This window comes from Mus musculus, chromosome 8, assembly GCF_000001635.26.
Source record: "Mus musculus strain C57BL/6J chromosome 8, GRCm38.p6 C57BL/6J".
Classification (NCBI taxonomy): Eukaryota; Metazoa; Chordata; class Mammalia; order Rodentia; family Muridae; genus Mus; species Mus musculus.
The window spans coordinates 123,142,383-123,160,247 of NC_000074.6; the positions used below are offsets into that span (position 1 = coordinate 123,142,383).

Below are 17,865 nucleotides of genomic sequence, written 5' to 3' on the forward strand. Positions count from 1 at the left end.
CCTCATTATGCCCAGTGCTGCCAACACTTCTTCTCAGAGCGGAAGCTTGCTGCGGTGCACATGTGACTGTGATGGTAGCCATCTTGGAAGGCAGCCCACATACTCTGGGAGCCCCAATGAGTGAGCAGAGACCTTTCCCATTACTTGGGTTTGTTGGTGTTTGTTCCTAATGCTGGCTTTGGCTTCTCTGGTCCAGATTTGATCTTCTTGGGAACCCCACAGGCTCCTCCCGCTTTTCTACATTCTTTATCTTTGCCCTCTGGAAGAATGATCCTGGGGTATAAGGTCTAGGGAGTCTCATCTGGAGGTTCTAAAGAAAGTTTTGGGACTGCAGCCTAGTAAAGGGCCAAGCTCTAGAGAAAAAAGAGGGTTCCGAGGATCTGTGTCCCCTTTTTTCCCTAACTTCCAAGGTAAAGGGTATATATAGTACACAGGTCCAGGCTGAGCCTGGGACAGAGTCTGTATAACATGAATCTGAGCTTTTATTGCTAGACCAGGAACATAGCACAGTAGGAGGACAGGCTAGACCAGGGGCGTAGCACAGGAGGAGGACAGGCTAGACCAGTAGCATAGCACAGTAGGAGGACAGGCTAGACCAGGGTTGTAGCATGGTGGGCCCATGTGAATGGGCTAGATAGGTCAGAAGGGTCAGTCCATGGTCCAGGGGAGGCAAAGGCCAGAGTCACCCATCTTGGACTGGTAGACAGCGTTGAACTTCTCATTCAGCTCAGGAGTAAAGTATTCCCTCCAGTTCCCCACAACACCTAGAGTAAGGGCAGATGGTGCGAGTCAGGCAGGGAGAGAAGACAGTAAACCACACTAACTCCTGAGAGACTGACAGCTACTTCTCCATCACCACATTCTGAATTATGTCCTGGAGGAGGCATGCGAACCTCCCATCTGGTACCTGGGAACATGACTTAATTTAGAAATAGGTTAAGAGGAGAGAGGCCTAATCTAGTGACTGGTGCCCGCAGAGTGTAGGAGTAGAGCCTGGGGTTGTTTGAATAGGAATGGCTCCCATAGACTCATGTGTGTGATGCTTAGCCCGTAGAGTATAGCACTCTTAGGAGGTGTGGCCTTCTTGGAGGAGGTGTGGCCTTGCTGGAGGAAATGTATCACTGTGGGAGTGGGCCTTGAAGTCTTCTATGCTCAAGCTATGCCTGGTGTGGCACAGCGTCTCCTGCAGGTCAGGAACCCTTAGCTCCTCCAGCACCATGTCTGCCTCTACACCTCCATGCTTCCCGCCATGATGATGATGGCCTGAATAAATCCTGAAACTGTAAGCCAGCCCCAATTAAATGCTTTACCTTGTAAAAATACCTCTCCGAAAGTGCCCCAAACTCCATCATTGCCAACTCTTCCAGAAGAGACTGACCTCCATTGTTAGAGGCAACAATGTTCAAGCATTGCCTGAGCCCAGCCCCGCCCATGCAGTTCTGAAGAAAGGGTAGCAGAAAGGTTCTATCTGCCTGAGTACCTGTGGTCATGGTGCCTCCTCACAGCGATGAAACCCTAATCAAGACAGAGCCTAGCGGGGCAGTGGTGGTGCACGCCTTTAATCCCAGCACTCGGGAGGCAGAAGCAGGTGGATTTCTGAGTTCGAGGCCAGCCTGGTCTACAAAGTGAGTTCTAGGACAGCCAGGGCTACACAGAGAAACCCTGTCTCGAAAAACCAAAAAAAAAAAAAAAAAAAAAAAAAAGACAGAGCCTAAAGTGATGTGGCCAGAAACTGTGAACACAGGCACCACAGGAGTATAAGAGGCAGGGAGAAGGGTGGCCCAAGGATGCTCTGACCTCCAGGGCTGTGGGAGAACTCCCCCTAGTCCTTGTACTTTGGATGGCAGCTAAGGGATGTGGTCATGTACACCTATGGCTGCCCCATTCTGGACCAAGGTAAAATCTTGTAGGTTTACAGATTTGGCCACGGGTTGGGGGCCAGTGTCTGGTTTCATGTACCCTGAAGACCTGCCCTGAGGATTTGTCTTGTTGGAGACGGTGAGGACATTTCCAAGTATTCTGACTTTTGAGAAAGGCAAGGCCCAGTTTACACACAGGCCAGAGGTCCCCATGCACTGAGGGGTTTTATCAGGAGCAACAGCAAGGCGTACTCTTAGCTGCCATGAGGATCCATAGGCCCCTCTCTTTTCTGCATCCAAGCATCCCACAGGTACACAGGCAGATAGAGACCTTTTCTACTGTCCATTCTTCAGAACTGGGTGGGCGGGGCTGGACTCAGGCCGTGCCTGTACATGTTACCTATAACAATGGTGAAGGTCAGTCTCTTTTGGAAGAGCTGGCAGAGATGGCATTTGGAGCACTTTCTGAGAGATATTCAGAAATTCAGGTGGCTCTGGGAGGAGTGGTCTGAGACAGGGCTGTATCCTGGGGCCAAAAGGAGACCCCTGTGAAGGCAGCACCAGAATAGAATGGCACAGGGGCTGAGGGTGTCCTCAGCATCACACTGATACTGTGGAGGAAAGAGGAAGTCCAGGAAGCAAGTAGACTGGGTAGGCTGGGGGCTGTAATCAGATGCAAAAGGATGGGGGTGCCAGGAGTAGGGGCCAACGCCTTTAATCCCAGTACTCGGGAGGCAGAAGCATTAAGATTTGCCTGAGTTTGAGGCCAGCCTGGTCTACAGACTGAGTTTCAAGACAGCCAGGACTGTGTAGAGACCTTTCTCAAAACCAAAACCAAAGCCAGGTGTGGTGGTGCACGCCTTTAATCCCAGCACTTGGGGGTGGGGGGGGGGGCTGAAGCAGGCTGATTTCTGAGTTTGAGGCCAGCCTGGTCTACAGAGTGAGTTCCAGGACAGCCAGGGCTGCACAGAGAAACCCTGTCTCAAAAAACCAAAACCAACCAACCAACCAACCAACCCAAAACATACACACACAAAAAGGGTAGAATGGTCCCAGGATGGGCCGTGGGTATTTGGATGGAGGCTGGGAGGGAGGCCTACCTTTCCTGAAGAACTTGCCCTCGCTCTGGTCTATGATCTCCTTGGACAGCAGGCTGTAGTTGACTATGTTGCTCTGACTCATGAAGGAAAAGCTGCTGTGTTCCAGGATGATATCCTCCTCTTTTGGCCCCAGGGGGCGCCCCAGGAATTCACTTAACTTGCGGATAGTAGAGCGAGGTTCCTGGACCCAGAGGAATGGATACATATTGAAGACATTAACACAGTACAAGAAGGGATGAGAGAAACAATGTAATGATTTAGAGCGCATTGCTATGGTTCCAAATCAGTTTCCACCACCCACCCTGTAACTGTAGCTCCATGGGGTCCAAAGCATAAATATCAATATAGACACACAAATATACACATATATAAAAATAAAAACAATCAGTCGGGCAATCCCAGCACTCTGGAAGCAGACCCAGGTGGATCTCTGTGAGTTTGAGGCCAGAGTGGTCTACAGAGTGAGTTCTAGGACAGCCAGAGCCACATATATGCCTCAACACATCCCCCAGCATATAGTAGTAGATAGCACAAGAGACTCGGTGTTGACAAACATACTCAATTCAGCATTATCTGTTATGGGAAGTAGCTAGAAACAGTAGAAAATCAACCACAAAGGGAATTTCTTTGGGCTATGTCTATACCATAGAATATTTTAGAGTCATAAAGAATGCATGGGTGGGGTGCTGGAGAGACGGCTCAGCAGTTCAGAGTGCTTGTTCTTGCAAGAGGGACCAGGTTCCATTCCTAGCAGCCACACAGAAGCTCAGAGCTGTCTGTATCTTGAGCAGTATAGGCCAACACCACCAAGAGTATAAAAATCTTAAATAAAACCTCAAGTATTAATATATCTCTGTGTTTGGATCATGTTGTATTTTACATTCAGAGAGTGTCACATCTTAAAAGAATTCTTGTTTTTTTTTTTTTTTAAATTGAGCTTTAATTTTTGTACCAAGACTCATTTTGTTGGGAAGGCCTAGACCTTGGCCGATGTGAATCTATTTATGATCGTCTTTGTTTCCCTTGTTTTAATGTCTTGAGGCCAAACCGATGCTGTCTGCTGGGGGGCAAATGTGTACAGTCTCTGAGGCCCAACAGATCTTGGATTCCTCCAAATCCCTAAGCACACAGAGCATCAGCAGCTGGAGCCAAAGCTGCAGGCAGAGAAAGGTCAGCCTTGTGGGTGGAATTTAAAACATACTGTGAAGAAGTAGATCTCATCTTGTTATTCTTGAGTTAGAATCTTGCTGTTTACACATAATATTGGAACAGCTCAGAGAACGCCAGGTTCTCCAGCATCGCGCATGCAGTTGCTGGCTGTGCCAGGGTGGGCTGAGTAAGCAATGGCGAGGCCTGTCTGTTCCGTTAGAAAGTGCAGGGGCTGGAAGGAGGAGCAAATGAAGGGCCTGAATCCATGCAAAGCTGCTCGGAGGAGCTCATTTGTGTCTCCAAATGCAGTCGGACGTGAATCAAAGATCACACTGATGAATAAATACAAAAATAACATCAGTAGCCAAATGTATACATAGCTTAAGGCACAGGGGGAGAAGAGAGAGAGGGGTCGGCTCTCTGTCTCCACCCTATGGGTTCCAGGGATTAAACCAGGCCAACAAATGTCTTTATCCACTGAGCAATCTCACTGGTCCCTAAATTCTTGTTTCTCAGTGTGCCTATGTATTTGAGTCTCTCTCTCTCTCTCTCTCTCTCTCTCCCTCTCCCTCTGTCTCTGTGTGTCTCTGTCTGTCTGTCTCTGTGTGTGTGTGTGTGTGTGTGTGTGTGTGTGTGTGTGTGTGTGTGTGTAAGCCAGAGGAAAATCAATCTCAGGTGCCATTCTTTAGAGAAGCCCATTTTCCTTTATTGAAAGGTCTATCTCCAGCCTTCAACTCGCCAAATAGACTAGGCTGGCCAGCCAGGTGAGCTACAGGGATCTGCCTGTCTCTGCCTCTCCCTCTTGTTTTTACCAAACCTGGCTTCTTTACATGGGTTCTGAGGAATCAAACGCAGGTCCTTGTATACATACATACTAGGAACACTTTACCAACTTAGCTATTTCCCTAGCCCCACAATATTAAAATTGTAAATGTATGTTAAAAAATTCCTTGGGACTGAAAAGATGGCTGTGTAGTTGTGAGTACTTGTTCTAGAGAATGCAGGTTCAAATCCCAGCACCCACATCAGGCAGCTGAGAGCTCCCTGTAATCCAGCTTCAGGGGATTCAGTGCCTTCTTCTAGTCCCCACTGACACTGGATCACACACACACACACACACACACACACACACACACACACACAATAAATGTAAAACAATTCTTGAAACTCAGGTTGGAAAGATGACTCTGAAGTTAAGAATACTCATTGCTTTTGCAGAGGACCTGGGTTTGATTCCCAGCACCCACATGGTGGCTACAACTATCTATAATTCCCGTTTCAGGGGATCCAGTGCCCTCTTCCGACCTCCTTGGGCTCACGCATGGTCCAGACATACATGAAGACGACGAGTCTCACAATGGCTGTTACTTTTGGAAAGCTGCAGGCAGGAGAGCATGCCTGACTCAGGAGCAGCTAGGGGTTCTGAGGGCACCAATATCGTTGGCAGTCCAGTCTTAGAAAAACAAGCTTCACAGAATATTCTGGAAGAGCTGGGGACGCCACATGCCAGGGCTTTGACTGAAAGAGGTGGCCTGTTGGATATGTAGAAGGGGTGCCCACCTGGTGCAGCTCCTCATAGGTGACAAAAAACAAAGTTAGGTCCTTCTGCAGGCTCAGCCACCCCTTCACGTGGTCAAACCAGGAGCCGAAGAAGCCTGAACCAGGAGGAAACAGAGAAGGTTCTGCAGCCCCAGCTGTGTGTGGCTGGGCTCGAGGAGGAGCAGGGTGACCTCAGAGCGACTGGAACAAGGAAGCAAGGCTGCGCACCAGCTGGGGGACCAGGGGGGCTCTGAGAGCCACCTCAGTCCATGAGACTCACCTGTGCCCTCGAGAAACTCATCCACAAAGTCCTCAAAGGAGCTGGGATTGGGCAGGAAGCCGGCTATTCGGTGGAAGTGGAAGAAGGAAACAAGGACATCCTTGGGGTTCCGGGCCATGTACACCACCTGGTGGGCAGAATCCAGAATCTCAGAGCTCTGAGCTCCAGGATGTCCCTCCCACCCCCTGCTCTTACTTTAAGTAATTGAGCCCGGGACCCCAGCTCCCGTCTAGAAGTGGGAAGAGTTGTGCAATGCTGGCCTGCAGGCCCCACCACAGCAGTGGTGAGGTGGACGCCAGGCATGGACCACACCTGATCCCTGAGTGGCCGTGGGTGGTGTCCTGTATGGCTGGTGAATGGGTGGCCCATGGGGAGTGTTTTGATTTATTTATTACAGTTTACATTTTTATTGGGGGCAGCACTGTTTCTCATTCCCTCAGGTTCTAGGCAGCTTGTGGGCACTATCACCCCTCAGGGTAAGTGAGCATTGCCTATCAAGGCTCCACCAGAATCTACTGCCGGGAAGTCTGGTGTAGACCTGTGTCTCCAAGGCACACTTGAGTTTCTTTAGGGCCTTCTTACCAAGTTAGGAAGGGATCTCTCTTCCCCAGGGCCAACCACTGACATTCACTTTACCTGGACGATGAGTTAAACTGCTTGACGCATGCGCCCTCCTCCTCTTGGCCAGGGCGGCGCTGCTGGCGGGGGTGGGGGGGCAAACTCCCAGCTGTGTAGACCCTGCCTCCCCTTCAGCCTCCGTCTGCTGTTGCTGCTGCGATTTTTACCCACCTACACGTACTCCATGCCCGTCACCCCAGGAGTCGAAGGTAAAGCCTTTAGACCTCCAAAGCCTGACTCCATCTTGGCTCTCATGAGATGCTTAGGAACGTGAAGGCGCCTGTTCCTTACCTTGGCCTTGGACTTCATCAGAGCTGGGGACAGTCCTTTGGCGTTCAAGTGGGAGGTGAAGAGCCGAGGCCAGGAAGTGTTCCGCTTGGAATGGAGGCTATCGAAGGAGATTTGCTCTATCCAGGGCACGCGGGCCCAGGTGGGGAGGTTGTGAATAGGCCACAAGTGACCCTCACAGAAGATAAGACTCAGAACCTGCTGCATCCAGGTGGTACCTGCAGGACCGGGGCGGGGCAGGTGTTGGGGTGTGGCTACTTCTGCCTAAAACATTCCCGGCTTTTCTCCCCCCTCCCCCCCAGAGTAACAGATTTACTGTGTGCATCCCTTAGTTCTTGCGAGGATTCGGAAGCCAGCTAGGTGCGTGCGCAGACCACAGAACCCAAACCTGGTCCAGCTGAGTGACCTCCCACTCTTCCCCGTGTTCCTTACTTCCGGTTGAGACCTTAATCAATGTTTGTTTGTTGACACGGAGTCTCTCCACAGCCCTGGCTGTCCTGGTTCTCATTATGTAGATTAGGCTGGCATTGAATCTACAGAGTTCGCCCTGCCTCTGCCTCCCGAGTGCTGGGATTAAATGCTGGAACTGTCGCACCTGGCCTTTGGTGCGGCTTTTATCTTCCATATTTCTGGAACGTTCTGTACGTTCAGGGGTTTCCTAGACCCTCATCACAGCCACAGCGAGATAACTTCAAATTAGGGGTTTTCTAGAGAACTTGGGCTTTCTCTACAACACCCCCCACTTCTGTTTTCTCTCCTCCTCCCTTCCTTGGGGTCCTACAGGCAGAACTCAGCAATGTGTATAATTTAAGCCTGAACTCTACCACTGAGCCAAATCTCAGCCACTTCCTCCTTTCTTCCTATGCCTTTACTACAGGACTGCCTGCTGTGGCAATGCACCTAAAATCTCTTCCCTGCATTCCCACCTATGGGTTTTCTTTTCTCTTCTTTTCTTTTCTTTTCTTCTTTTCTTTTCTTCTTTTCTTTTCTTTTCTTTTCTTTTCTTTTCTTTTCTTTTCTTTTTGTATTTGTTATTGTAGAACCCTAGTTTTCAGCATTAATTTCTGTCTTGCAGCCCCAGGACTTTACTAAGAAGCTTGTTTGGCTCTTCCAGAGGATGTGGGTTCAAATCCCCGCGTGGCAGCTCACAACTATCTGTAACTCCAGTTCCAGGGGGTGTGCCTCCTCAGGCACCAGGCATTTACCATAAAGACAAACATGCAGACAAAGTACCCATATACATTTAAAAAATCATAAATTAAACGTTTTTAAATTAATAAACAACAACAAGCAAAGCGGTGGTGGCGCACACCTTTAATCCCAGCACTTGGGAGGAAGAGGCAGGTGGATTTCTGAGTTCAAGGCCAGCTTGGTCTACAGAGTGAATTCTAAGACAGCCGGGGCTATACAGAGAAACCCTGTCTCGAGAAAACTGGAAAAAAAATTAAAAAATTAAAAAAGCAATAGTGAAAAAGAAGAGTATTAGTTGTCCTCACGGGCCCCAGAACAACTCTGAGGTACAACAGCAGAGAAAAGCTTCCTCCCCCACCACACCAGTGAGAGAGACCAACAGGAAGGAACGGGCGAAGGCTAAGTGGGAAGAGTGTTCCCGCCTCTGTGAGGATGTGGGGGTGGGCTGGGCAGATGGAGAAGCCTCTGTCCTTAGACAGGATGTCTTAACTAAATAAACAGAACAGCTCTCCCATGTTAATCTGTAAATCAAACTCAATTCCAATAAAAATACCCTCGGGTTCTACAGACTTAGGCAAGTCAGTGCAGAAATTATACAGAAAAGAAACACGCAGCAGCCGGGCCTCAACACAAGTGGAGCCCAGTGTGGGGAAATGTCATGGCTCCCGCGGGCAGCCCCGTGGTAGACTCAAGTGTGGTCATGTGTGTGGTGCAGGACAGCTGCTCTGGGTCAGCAGAGTAAACATTTGGCAAAACACAGCATGAGAGCTTACTTCACACCACACAGGAATAAACCAAGTGTGAAAATGGCAAACAATGGACAAATTCTTTAGTTTCCGTTGTTTTGTTTTATTGAGATAGGACCTCACCATGTAGCTGTTCTGGAACTTACAAACCAGGCTGGCCTCAAACTCATAAGATCCAAGTGTACCACCAGACTTGGTGGCAGGTTCCTTGGTAGCCTCCATACAGTGACTGTCCCTAAGTACAGCGCAAAATATTAGTGACTTCCCTCAAGCTCAGAGGCAAGCAGGACTAGGTCTGACAATACTTGCTAGCCAGCACGCTCACTTGAATCCAGAATGTTTCTGAAGGGTCTACATGTTAGAGGGAGGAGGGGAGACTGAAGAGATGGGGACTGGTGGGAGGTCTTTGGATTACGGGGAAGTTTTCTGAGGTAATAGCACCCCAGTCTCTTCCTTCTTTTGAGCAGGGTCTCCTGTTAAACTTGTGATTCTCCTGCCTCCGCCACCTGAGCGTCTTTTGAGTGCTGGGATTACAGACATGTGCTGCCTGCCTTGCCTGCTTCTTGTTTGTTTCCGGGCCTCAAACTCTGGGTCTTGCTGGTGCCAGGAATCATTCTTCCAACTTCCTGTATCCCTAGTGTGTTTCTCTTCTCTTGTTCGTTATATCTGGGATGGACTCTAGGGCTTTGTGCACAGCATGTGTGTGCTCTGTCACTAGACCCTAGTCCCTTTCACTTCTCAGCCATAGTGAATTTGCTCTGCCTAGTCCTCTCTACCCTGATGTGCCACAAGACCAAAGCCGTGGTACTCCTGGGTCATGGACTGGGATCTCTAGAACCGTGAGCCCGTGGAAACTCTCTTTGCCTTGACTATTGGAGAGATTTTCCAAAGAAAGGGAAAACTGACTCACACTCACAGAGTGCTAGCTGTCAGTGTGGAGGGGTGAATTAGAAAGTTCCTACTGCCAGGAGTAGTAGAGCATACTTTTAATCTCTTAGGAGGTAGAGGCAGGAGGATCTCTATGAGTTCAAGGCCTGTCTGGTCTACAAAGCAAGTTCTAGGCCAGCCAGGGCTCCATAGTGAGACCCTTTTTCCAAAAATAAAGAAAAGAAAAGAAAAGGAAAGGAAAGGAAAGGAAAGGAAAGGAAAGGAAAGGAAAGGAAAGGAAAGGAAAGGAAAGGAAAGAAAAGAAAAGAAACAGTGCCAGGCATGGTGGCGCACGCCTTTAATCCCAGCACTTGGGAGGCAGAGACAGGTAGATTTCTGAGTTCGAGGCCAGGCTGGTCTACAAAGTGAGTTCCAGGACAGCCAGAGCTATACAGAGAAACCCTGTCTCGAAAAACCAAAAAAAAAAAAAAAAAAAAAAAAAAAAAAAAAAAAGAAAAGAAAAGAAACAGTTTCCGTGTCCCAACAAGACACATTTTCATTAAAGTCTAGTAGTGACCTACAGTAGTGGTATCTCGGTGTGGCTTAACAATTACTTGTGGCAACTGTAACAATGCTCTGTAACAGGTTGTGGGAACACATTCTCCCAGTCTTACTTTTTCTTTTGTAAACCTTATTATACAAACACCATAGGCTGGGTCAATGTGGCATATGCCTTTAGTCCTATCAGGGGTAGCTGGATTTCTTTGAGTTCTAGGTCAAACTGGTCTATATAGTGAGTTCCAGGTCAGCCATGGTTGCAAAGAGAGACTCTGTCTCAAAACAAAACAAAACAAATTTGAAAAACCCTGTAAATAAATAAGTAAGTAGAGCACACACCAAGATCAGTGACAGCACCCTGCCATCAGTCATATCTTCCATCTATAACCTAGTGCCTTTTTTTCTTTGTGTCTTACCTGGCCCCAGGCTGGAGATTGCAGTTTGTTTCCCATGACCACAAGGACCACTCTCTTCCTTTGTCCTGAGGGCAGTGGAGCTAGAGCGGGCACAGGCCACCCTACTACCCTCCCCAAAGGACACTCAAGGCCAAGCCCAGGACTTAAAGTTCCACTACCTTTTCCATGTTGCTTGGCGACCCATCTCACTCAAGGTAACAGCAAAACCAGCTTGGATTTCTTCCCTCGTTTTCATCCTTTCACAGATTGCTTTTTCCCCACAGACCTTGGCAACCTGAGACAAGGGCTACGTGAACAGGAGTACTGGGTTCTGTGGCCCTGGATTTGATAACTGGGAACTTTGATAAGAGATCAGTGGTGGCCATTACAGATGCAGCACGGAGAGAGTGGAAAAGTCACGTCCCAGGCTGGAGGAAGCAGACGGTGAGAGGTTTTCCTCACACACTTTAAGACAGGAGTTAGTGATTTCTAGAACTTTTCCTTTAAAATTTTTACACTGAGTTTGGGTAACTAAGATCACAAACAAGGGGAAAGTACTGTGTGTAAGACTTAACCCTATCAGGGCAGTAGTGGTGCACACCTTTAATCCCAGCACTTGGGAGGCAGAGGCAGGCAGATTTCTGAATTCGAGGCCAGCCTGGTCTACAGAGTGAGTTCCAGGACAGCCAGGGCTACACAGAAAAACCCTGTCTTGGAAAAAAAAAAAAAAGACAACATTATCAAGGAGATAGGAGACATGGATGTAAAAGGCCCCAGAGAGAGTTCTGGGATCACAGGGACCCGGGCAGGAGTGGCTTCCAGGGAACACTAGGGCTTTCCACCTTCCTGCCTTATGGGCAGGCACACTTTAGTCATCCATTGCATTTAGAAAGGTAGGCTGAGGCCACTGGAGCAGGAAGGTACGGGTGTTCCTGAGGGCTAGGTGTTGCTCCATTCTGCAGTTCCTGTCAGCCTCTGGGAGCTTGGGAAGGATTCGCAGCTTCTACAGGAGTAGATGCAAAAGCAGGTTTTCTGCGAGGCGGGAGGAGAGACACCCACATCCCCTTGTGCTCTGCTAAAGCAAGACCTGGTCCTCAGCAGTTGGATGTCCACACAGTAGCCTGCTCAGGCCTCCATTTACACCAGACCATGAGTGGCGGGCACCTGTATGGTGCTAGGTGTGGTGTGACCAGGATGTGGTCCTGGACATGGAGGCAGTGGTCAAGCATCTTCCTGGACACCACCACCACCACCACCACCACCACCACCACCACCACCACCACCACCACTGTCTCCTCCCATACAGCAGTTAGACGGGTGAGATGATTCAATGGGTAAAGAGGTTTGTCACCAAGCCTGATAAACTCCCCTGAGAACTACATGGTAGAAGGAGAAAACTGACTCTTGAAAGTTGTCACCTGACCTCAGTACATCACGTACTGTGTCACAATGTGTGCCCGGGTGCTGAGTGGAAGTGATAGAAACATTTATGGCAGTTTACTGGGATGACTTGGTCCTAGCCACTTTTTTCCTTTTTTTTTTTTTTTTTTGCCTATGATATTCTTTCTAATATGTATTAGGGGGAGAAAGTTATATAGATCACATCTGGAAATTCTTTCAGGCTAATTTCATTTGGTCTTCTCAACATGTCATTTAGTAAGGTAGCTGTAGGCTTCTGAGAATGAAGCGCACACACACACACACACACACACACACACACACACACACACAAATAAATAAATAAATAAATGTTCAGATAACCACCAAACCAGTGGCTTTCACCAATGCGCCTCATCCTGTAGCTCTGGTATCAAAGCGCTAATAGGGGTGGTATTGCAGAAGATGCTGTTTCCTCACGACCTTTCCAGCTTCTTGGGGCTACCATCTTACTTCCAAACCATCTCATCCAAGGGCGAAAGCTTCACCGCAGCACTGCCACGTCTCTCACCTGTCCCCACTCCTGTCATCATAACTCCTTTTATGTCTGAGCCTTACGCACCGTTCTCTAGGGACACTGTGATGACACTGGGCTCCTTGATCCATGATGATCTATCTAAAGGTCCTTAGTCTCATCATGACTGCAAAGTCCCCTCTGCCCCATGCGCTCGCATACCGTGAGGATTACATTATGAGCATGTTGGGGCTGCTGTTCAGGGGATGGCAGGCAGGGATAGACAGGAGGCTAGGACAGCCCTACATCTGCCAGGAAGGCATCAGATGCAGGAATGTGAGGGCAGGGCGGAGAGGAAGAGAGGATCCATTGTGGAAGAGCTGACCCGAGAACACCCGAGTCCTGCATGCCAGCTTCCTGCTTGGTTGTGTGTCCTTAGCCTACCGCCGCTCTTCCTGCAGAGTCCTGGAGGGCCCTGGTCTGAGATGGACACTCACTGTATGAATGGTCTGGAGCCTCCTTGGTGTGTTTGATGCTACAGTGACCCCATCAGGCAGAGGAGGGACATGAGGCAGAAAGAGGGCAAAGTGTGGTTTAGATCTGCAGAAGCCTTCCCAGGAAGGATGGCCAATGAACTGTGAGGACACTGGCCAGAGAAGTAAGAGGAGCATTTGACATGGACCTCTCACCCAGCTCCTGGTGGCTTCCCATGCATGTCTGCAGTCCCTGTTGTGAGCACCCTGAGGGGAAACCATGGCATCTAATAAGTACCACTTTCTGGTTTGTTTGTTTTTTTGAGCCAAGATACCTCTGTGTAGCTCTGACTACACTGTAACTAGTTCTGTAGACCAGGCTGGCCTTGAACTCATAGAGATCTGCCTGCCCCTGCCTCCAAACTTCTAGGACTAAAGGAGTGAGCCACCACATTCATCTCACTATCGCTTTCTAATGGAATGTTCCAGAACATTCAAGCCTTAGCGATGGTCTTTCCAGAAAGCCAATCTGGCCTATTCCTCACCTACACAAAGCAAACACTCTACCGGGCTGTGCCCCAACCCATTTCTCTACCTCAGACATCTGAAAAGGAGCTTTGGCCCTGGCCAGAGAGGAGGGTGCTCTGGGAGTTGTTCGGGTGTCTACTCCCCTCAAGCAACCACACTTTCTGGGGTCACCTTCAGAGATAGCAAATCCTAGAGAGCTCAATGGGAATGGAAGGTCAAGGGCCCCCCCTTAGCTTCTCTGGTTTCCAGTAGGGGGAAGGTTATATCACCTTTTTATTTTTAGGCCAGACAGAACCAGTCTAAGAAAAAGCAAACCAGAAAAGGTTCCTCAGAACAGGCGTGGCCCTTCCCGCCCAGCCCGCCTGGGCCCAGTTCAGGGACATGTGATAAGATTCAGCAAGGTATCTTTCCGCTACAGGCCAGAACCTGCCTGCTCTGCGAGGATGGGATCTCGTACTTATAGTGGGATGATCGGTCCCCACCCCCTGCCCACATACAGGGACAGTGACAGCCTGGATCCAGGATCCCATAGCTCTGCTGCCCTATCCTTTAAGATATACTGAGGCTGGAGGCGCAGTCTGACAGATCCCAGCCCACCCACTGCATTCTTTCTGGTGGGAAGCCCAGCCCACAGACCAGGCCCCTGGGTAGATATGTTAAGATGTGAATGGAGGGATCGGATCCAGGGAGTAGGAGGGGGGTGGGGCAGGGCTGGAACTTGGGACAACTATGCAGGGTGGAGGGGAAGGGGGTCTGGTGTGAGGGGAAGACTGTCAGGAATGTGGAGTATAGGAGGGTTGCTTGGCCCTATCTGCTGAATTGCTGACTTACCTAAGTCACTACAGTCCAGGTGGCCCTGGTGGCCAAGTCACATGAAGCAGATCTTGCTCTCAGTGGCATTGTGTCCTAGCTGGGCTATGTCCAGGAGACAAAAGCAAACTATGCCCTATGTGCCTATCCTGACGGATTCAGGATGGGGAGGATGGTTATGCAGGGTCTGCAGAGCTATGCTGCTACCCTGAGCACACTGGAGGAGAGTAGACCAGGCAGTCTTATGGGATTAGGGAGTTCCTGTGCCCCACATAAACATACTTCACTGGGGTGATGTACACCATTCACCCCAGCATGATTCAGGACAAGGAAAAGCTTTGTCCCCCAAGGACCACCCGCCTAAGAATAAAGCCAGATTCTCAGCACACACCCCATTTCACCCCCCCCCCCCCAGCATTCCTCCCATGGCCTCAGAAACACGTTCAAGCAAGTGCAGAGAGATTACAAGAAGTCTGTGTGAACCTGACCAAGGTACAGGGGGAGAGGGGGGCTGCTTGTACCCAGGATACCCTGTGCTTCTGAGGCTATTAGAAAGAGGAACAACCAGCCAAGGAGGCTAGTGAGGGGCTTCATACAGCTGGTACTGACTCAAGCCAGAAAGGCAGCCCTACAGCTTATACCAGTCACAGGTGACAGAGAGGGCCCGGGTGTCTACAGTGCCGAGAAGGGGACTGAGGCACTATGGGTGGCAGGAAGCCCTGGTGTTGGATTGTCCAGGCTCCTTGTCCCAGTCTGTCTCTCACCTGACTTGGGAAATGTTACCAAGAGGATGTCTGTGTCCTGGAACTGGAAGGAGCAAGCCGCTTTCAGGGACTCTGGGGTGTGTATGAATCCTGGGAAGCGGACGCCATCGAAGATTTCAGTGGTGTTCATGCGCTCAGTCATGCTGGTGCTGTGCGGAACAGGGCTGGAGGTGAGGAAGTCTGTTACCGAGGGCCCAAGCTCTTTCCAGTAGATACAGGCCAGTCTGCCATTCCATCATGAAAGTGTTGAGATAGGTCCACACCCAGTGGCTACTGTTATTGCTCTCAGGCATCATTGCAGGACCATCTTAGAACCTTGGACAGACTTGTCTGTCGTCTGGCCCAAGAAAGGTCCCAACCCCATCAGAGGATATAGACCTCTGTGCTATGGCCTTGGAATGACAGTGGCATCTGTCTGGCCTTGAGAGTGTGGCTGGTTGCTTGCAGAATTCTGCCCTAGCCACCAGCTCTTGGCCATCTGTATGCAGGGCTACACCTCGAAAGTGTGTGGTTGTGATGGATCATGAACATCCTTGCGGACTTGAGAGCTGCTTGTCTCGGCCCCAAAGCATAGTGGGATCGGTATCTAAAGGCCCCATCTAGAGAGCAAGCAGCTCCCACCCACAGCCCCCCTCCAGTCTTGCTCTACAGCTGCCCAGACTGGGCTGACAGGAATGTTTCTACTGAATCCTGGAGCAGCCTCCGACAGAAGCCCCACCTCCCCTGTTTCCTCGGGATCCCCTACTTACCACAAAGTCCTTCTTCCAGTGGTACCTGGCTGTGCGCACGCAGCCCAGACCTAGGAAATGTGGCTCAGGCTCTACTTGGGCACCTCCAAAGAGGCTCCACCCTAGCGTTGCAGGGCCCTGGGGCAGAAGACTGCAGGGTGCCCCGCCCCCAACCAGACCCATTTGGGGGAGGGGCTGGGAAGAGCGCCCCCATAGGCAAGCAATAAGCGGATAATCTTCGGGACAAAACCTATTTTTCAAGCAGACTAAGGTGCTCAAAAAATAAGTTTAACAGTGTCTGGGAATGACACAATTTTCCTGTTTCAACAATGCTCCCCTGTGGAGCACTGGCCAGGAAGGGCCAGGAAGGGGCCAGGAAGGGGCCAGGAAGAGGCAGTGCACCGTCCCTTTCTTGTATTCTGACAACAGAAGGCAGCTTTCTCTACCACCCTAGGACCCACCATGCAGTTTATATAATTTTGACATTTGTGGTAAGATACAGTACAAAGCAACCAGCTCTGACAGAGTACATCCGTGAAGACTTTTCCATCTCCCGCCACCTCCAGCTGCCAACCACCAGATTCCCTTGTCTCATGTTCTCATTAGGCAGCTGCCAGCCAGCATGAAAATGTCTCTCTGCCTACAGGGCCACTTACAACCAGAGTCCAGGGGATTTGTATACAACACAACAAAACTTCTTCCATTTGCTTAGGAGATTTGTGTTCTTCTGTTTGGTTGGTTTGGGCTTCTGGTTTGTTTTTGATCCATTCTGCTGCAGGGGAGTACCCAAGGGTCCTCATCCTCTTTGTCTTATAGGTAGGAAACGGTGTGTGTATCAACACACACCCACAGAGCACACACTGACCCGGTGTCTGTTTGTCCTTGGCTGTCCTTTAAAGTGTAACTCTGGTCCTGATTCCTCTTCTCAGACCTTGCCCGGGAGAAATCAGCACACGCAACCCACAGAGACTACAGCCAAGTTCTCCAAAGGCTCAGCTAAATTGATTTCACTAATTCACACACCATGTGACTACCACAGTCACGACTGGGACATATAAAACAGTTCAGGCCTCCTTCTTACCATAAACCCGTGTCCTCCCCCGATAAGTTACTCAAGCCTGTCATCACCTCTTGTTTCCCTTGTTGTTGAAGGCCACACGATGCACAGCCTTGTGTCTGGGTTTGTTCCCTGCTCCTTGTGTTGCTTACGACATTCATCCATGTCATTGTGTGTATGGACAGTTCTTCCACGCGGCTGTGTTGTGTTGAATAGGTAAGTGTTCACCTGCTCACCGTATGTTTACGGACATCAGGGCTGTTTCTAGTTGTGATAGATTTCTTTTTTGTTTGTTTGTTTTTTTGTTTTTTGAAGACAGGGTTTCTCTGTATAGTCCTACAGGCTGTCCTGGAACTCACTTTGTAGACCAGGCTGTCCTCGAACTCAGAAATCCGCCTGCCTCTGCTTCCCAAGTGCTGGGATTAAAGGCGTGTGCCACCACCACCCGGCTGTGATAGCTTTCTTGAAGTGTGATTCATATAGAAGAGCTGAAGATGGGGCTCAGTCGGAAGAGTGCTTACCTGGCGTTCGGGAACCCTGGATTCAGTCTCCGCCATTGCACATACAAGGTGGCATACATGCCAATGCACATACATGGTGGCATATGTGCCATTGCACAAACATGGTGACATATGCCTACAATCCCAGCATTCAGGAGGTAGAGGAGAGTCAAATATTTAAGGTCATCAGCTATACATTGACTTTAAGGCCAGCCTGAGCTACAGGAGACCCTGTCTCAAAAGCAGTGGGAGATTAGAGAGATGGCTCAGCAATTAACAGCACTTCCTGCTCTTGCAGGGGACTTGGATTCAGTTCCCAGTACCCACATGGTGGCTCACAACCATCTATAACTCCAATTCTAGGGGGTTTTATGACTAGGACACTCTTCTGGCCATCAAAGTCACTGCACCAGATGGTACAAATATGTATGTGCAGGCTAAACACTCACACATGTAAGTTTAAAATATTTTTAAAAGATTTAATTCATATAACTTCTGTTATGGAATGAATATGTGTGTCCCAC

At 49.5% G+C, this 17,865-nt stretch overlaps 1 protein-coding gene across 9 annotated transcripts; it reads right to left on the reverse strand.

Annotated features, from left to right (window-relative positions):
- Positions 1-460: 460 nt before the first annotated feature.
- Sult5a1 (sulfotransferase family 5A, member 1) lies at positions 461-16,532 on the reverse strand. Of its 9 annotated transcripts, none has more exons than XM_011248459.1 (8): positions 16,441-16,529; positions 15,806-15,855; positions 15,057-15,205; positions 6,837-7,051; positions 5,928-6,054; positions 5,669-5,763; positions 2,960-3,140; positions 461-764 (listed from the first exon to the last, which is right to left on the reverse strand). In XM_011248459.1, exons 1-8 carry the CDS (start codon positions 16,486-16,488, stop codon positions 649-651), a joined length of 981 nt encoding a protein of 326 aa, XP_011246761.1. In that variant the 5' UTR covers positions 16,489-16,529; the 3' UTR covers positions 461-648. The 9 variants fall into 9 exon arrangements, 8 of the variants coding, with proteins under 8 accessions (XP_011246761.1, XP_011246760.1, XP_006531293.1 ...); XM_011248458.1 differs by having other exon boundaries at positions 15,057-15,220; XM_006531230.4 differs by lacking the exon at positions 16,441-16,529 and having other exon boundaries at positions 15,057-15,220; positions 15,806-15,984.
- Positions 16,533-17,865: the final 1,333 nt, after the last annotated feature.

What these genes read in the sequence shown, in the direction of transcription:
- Sult5a1 (XM_011248458.1), bottom strand. Translation starts at nt 16,488, where the DNA reads ATGGAAGAAGTTTTGTTGTGTTGTATACAAATCCCCTGGACTCTGGTT. An exon ending in TGATGAAGTCCAAGGCCAAG is followed by an intron (nt 6,055 to 6,836) that starts GTAAGGAACAGG and finishes TCTGCCCACCAG; the next exon opens with GTGGTGTACATGGCCCGGAA. An exon ending in TGAGTTTCTCGAGGGCACAG is followed by an intron (nt 5,764 to 5,927) that starts GTGAGTCTCATG and finishes CTCCTGGTTCAG; the next exon opens with GCTTCTTCGGCTCCTGGTTT.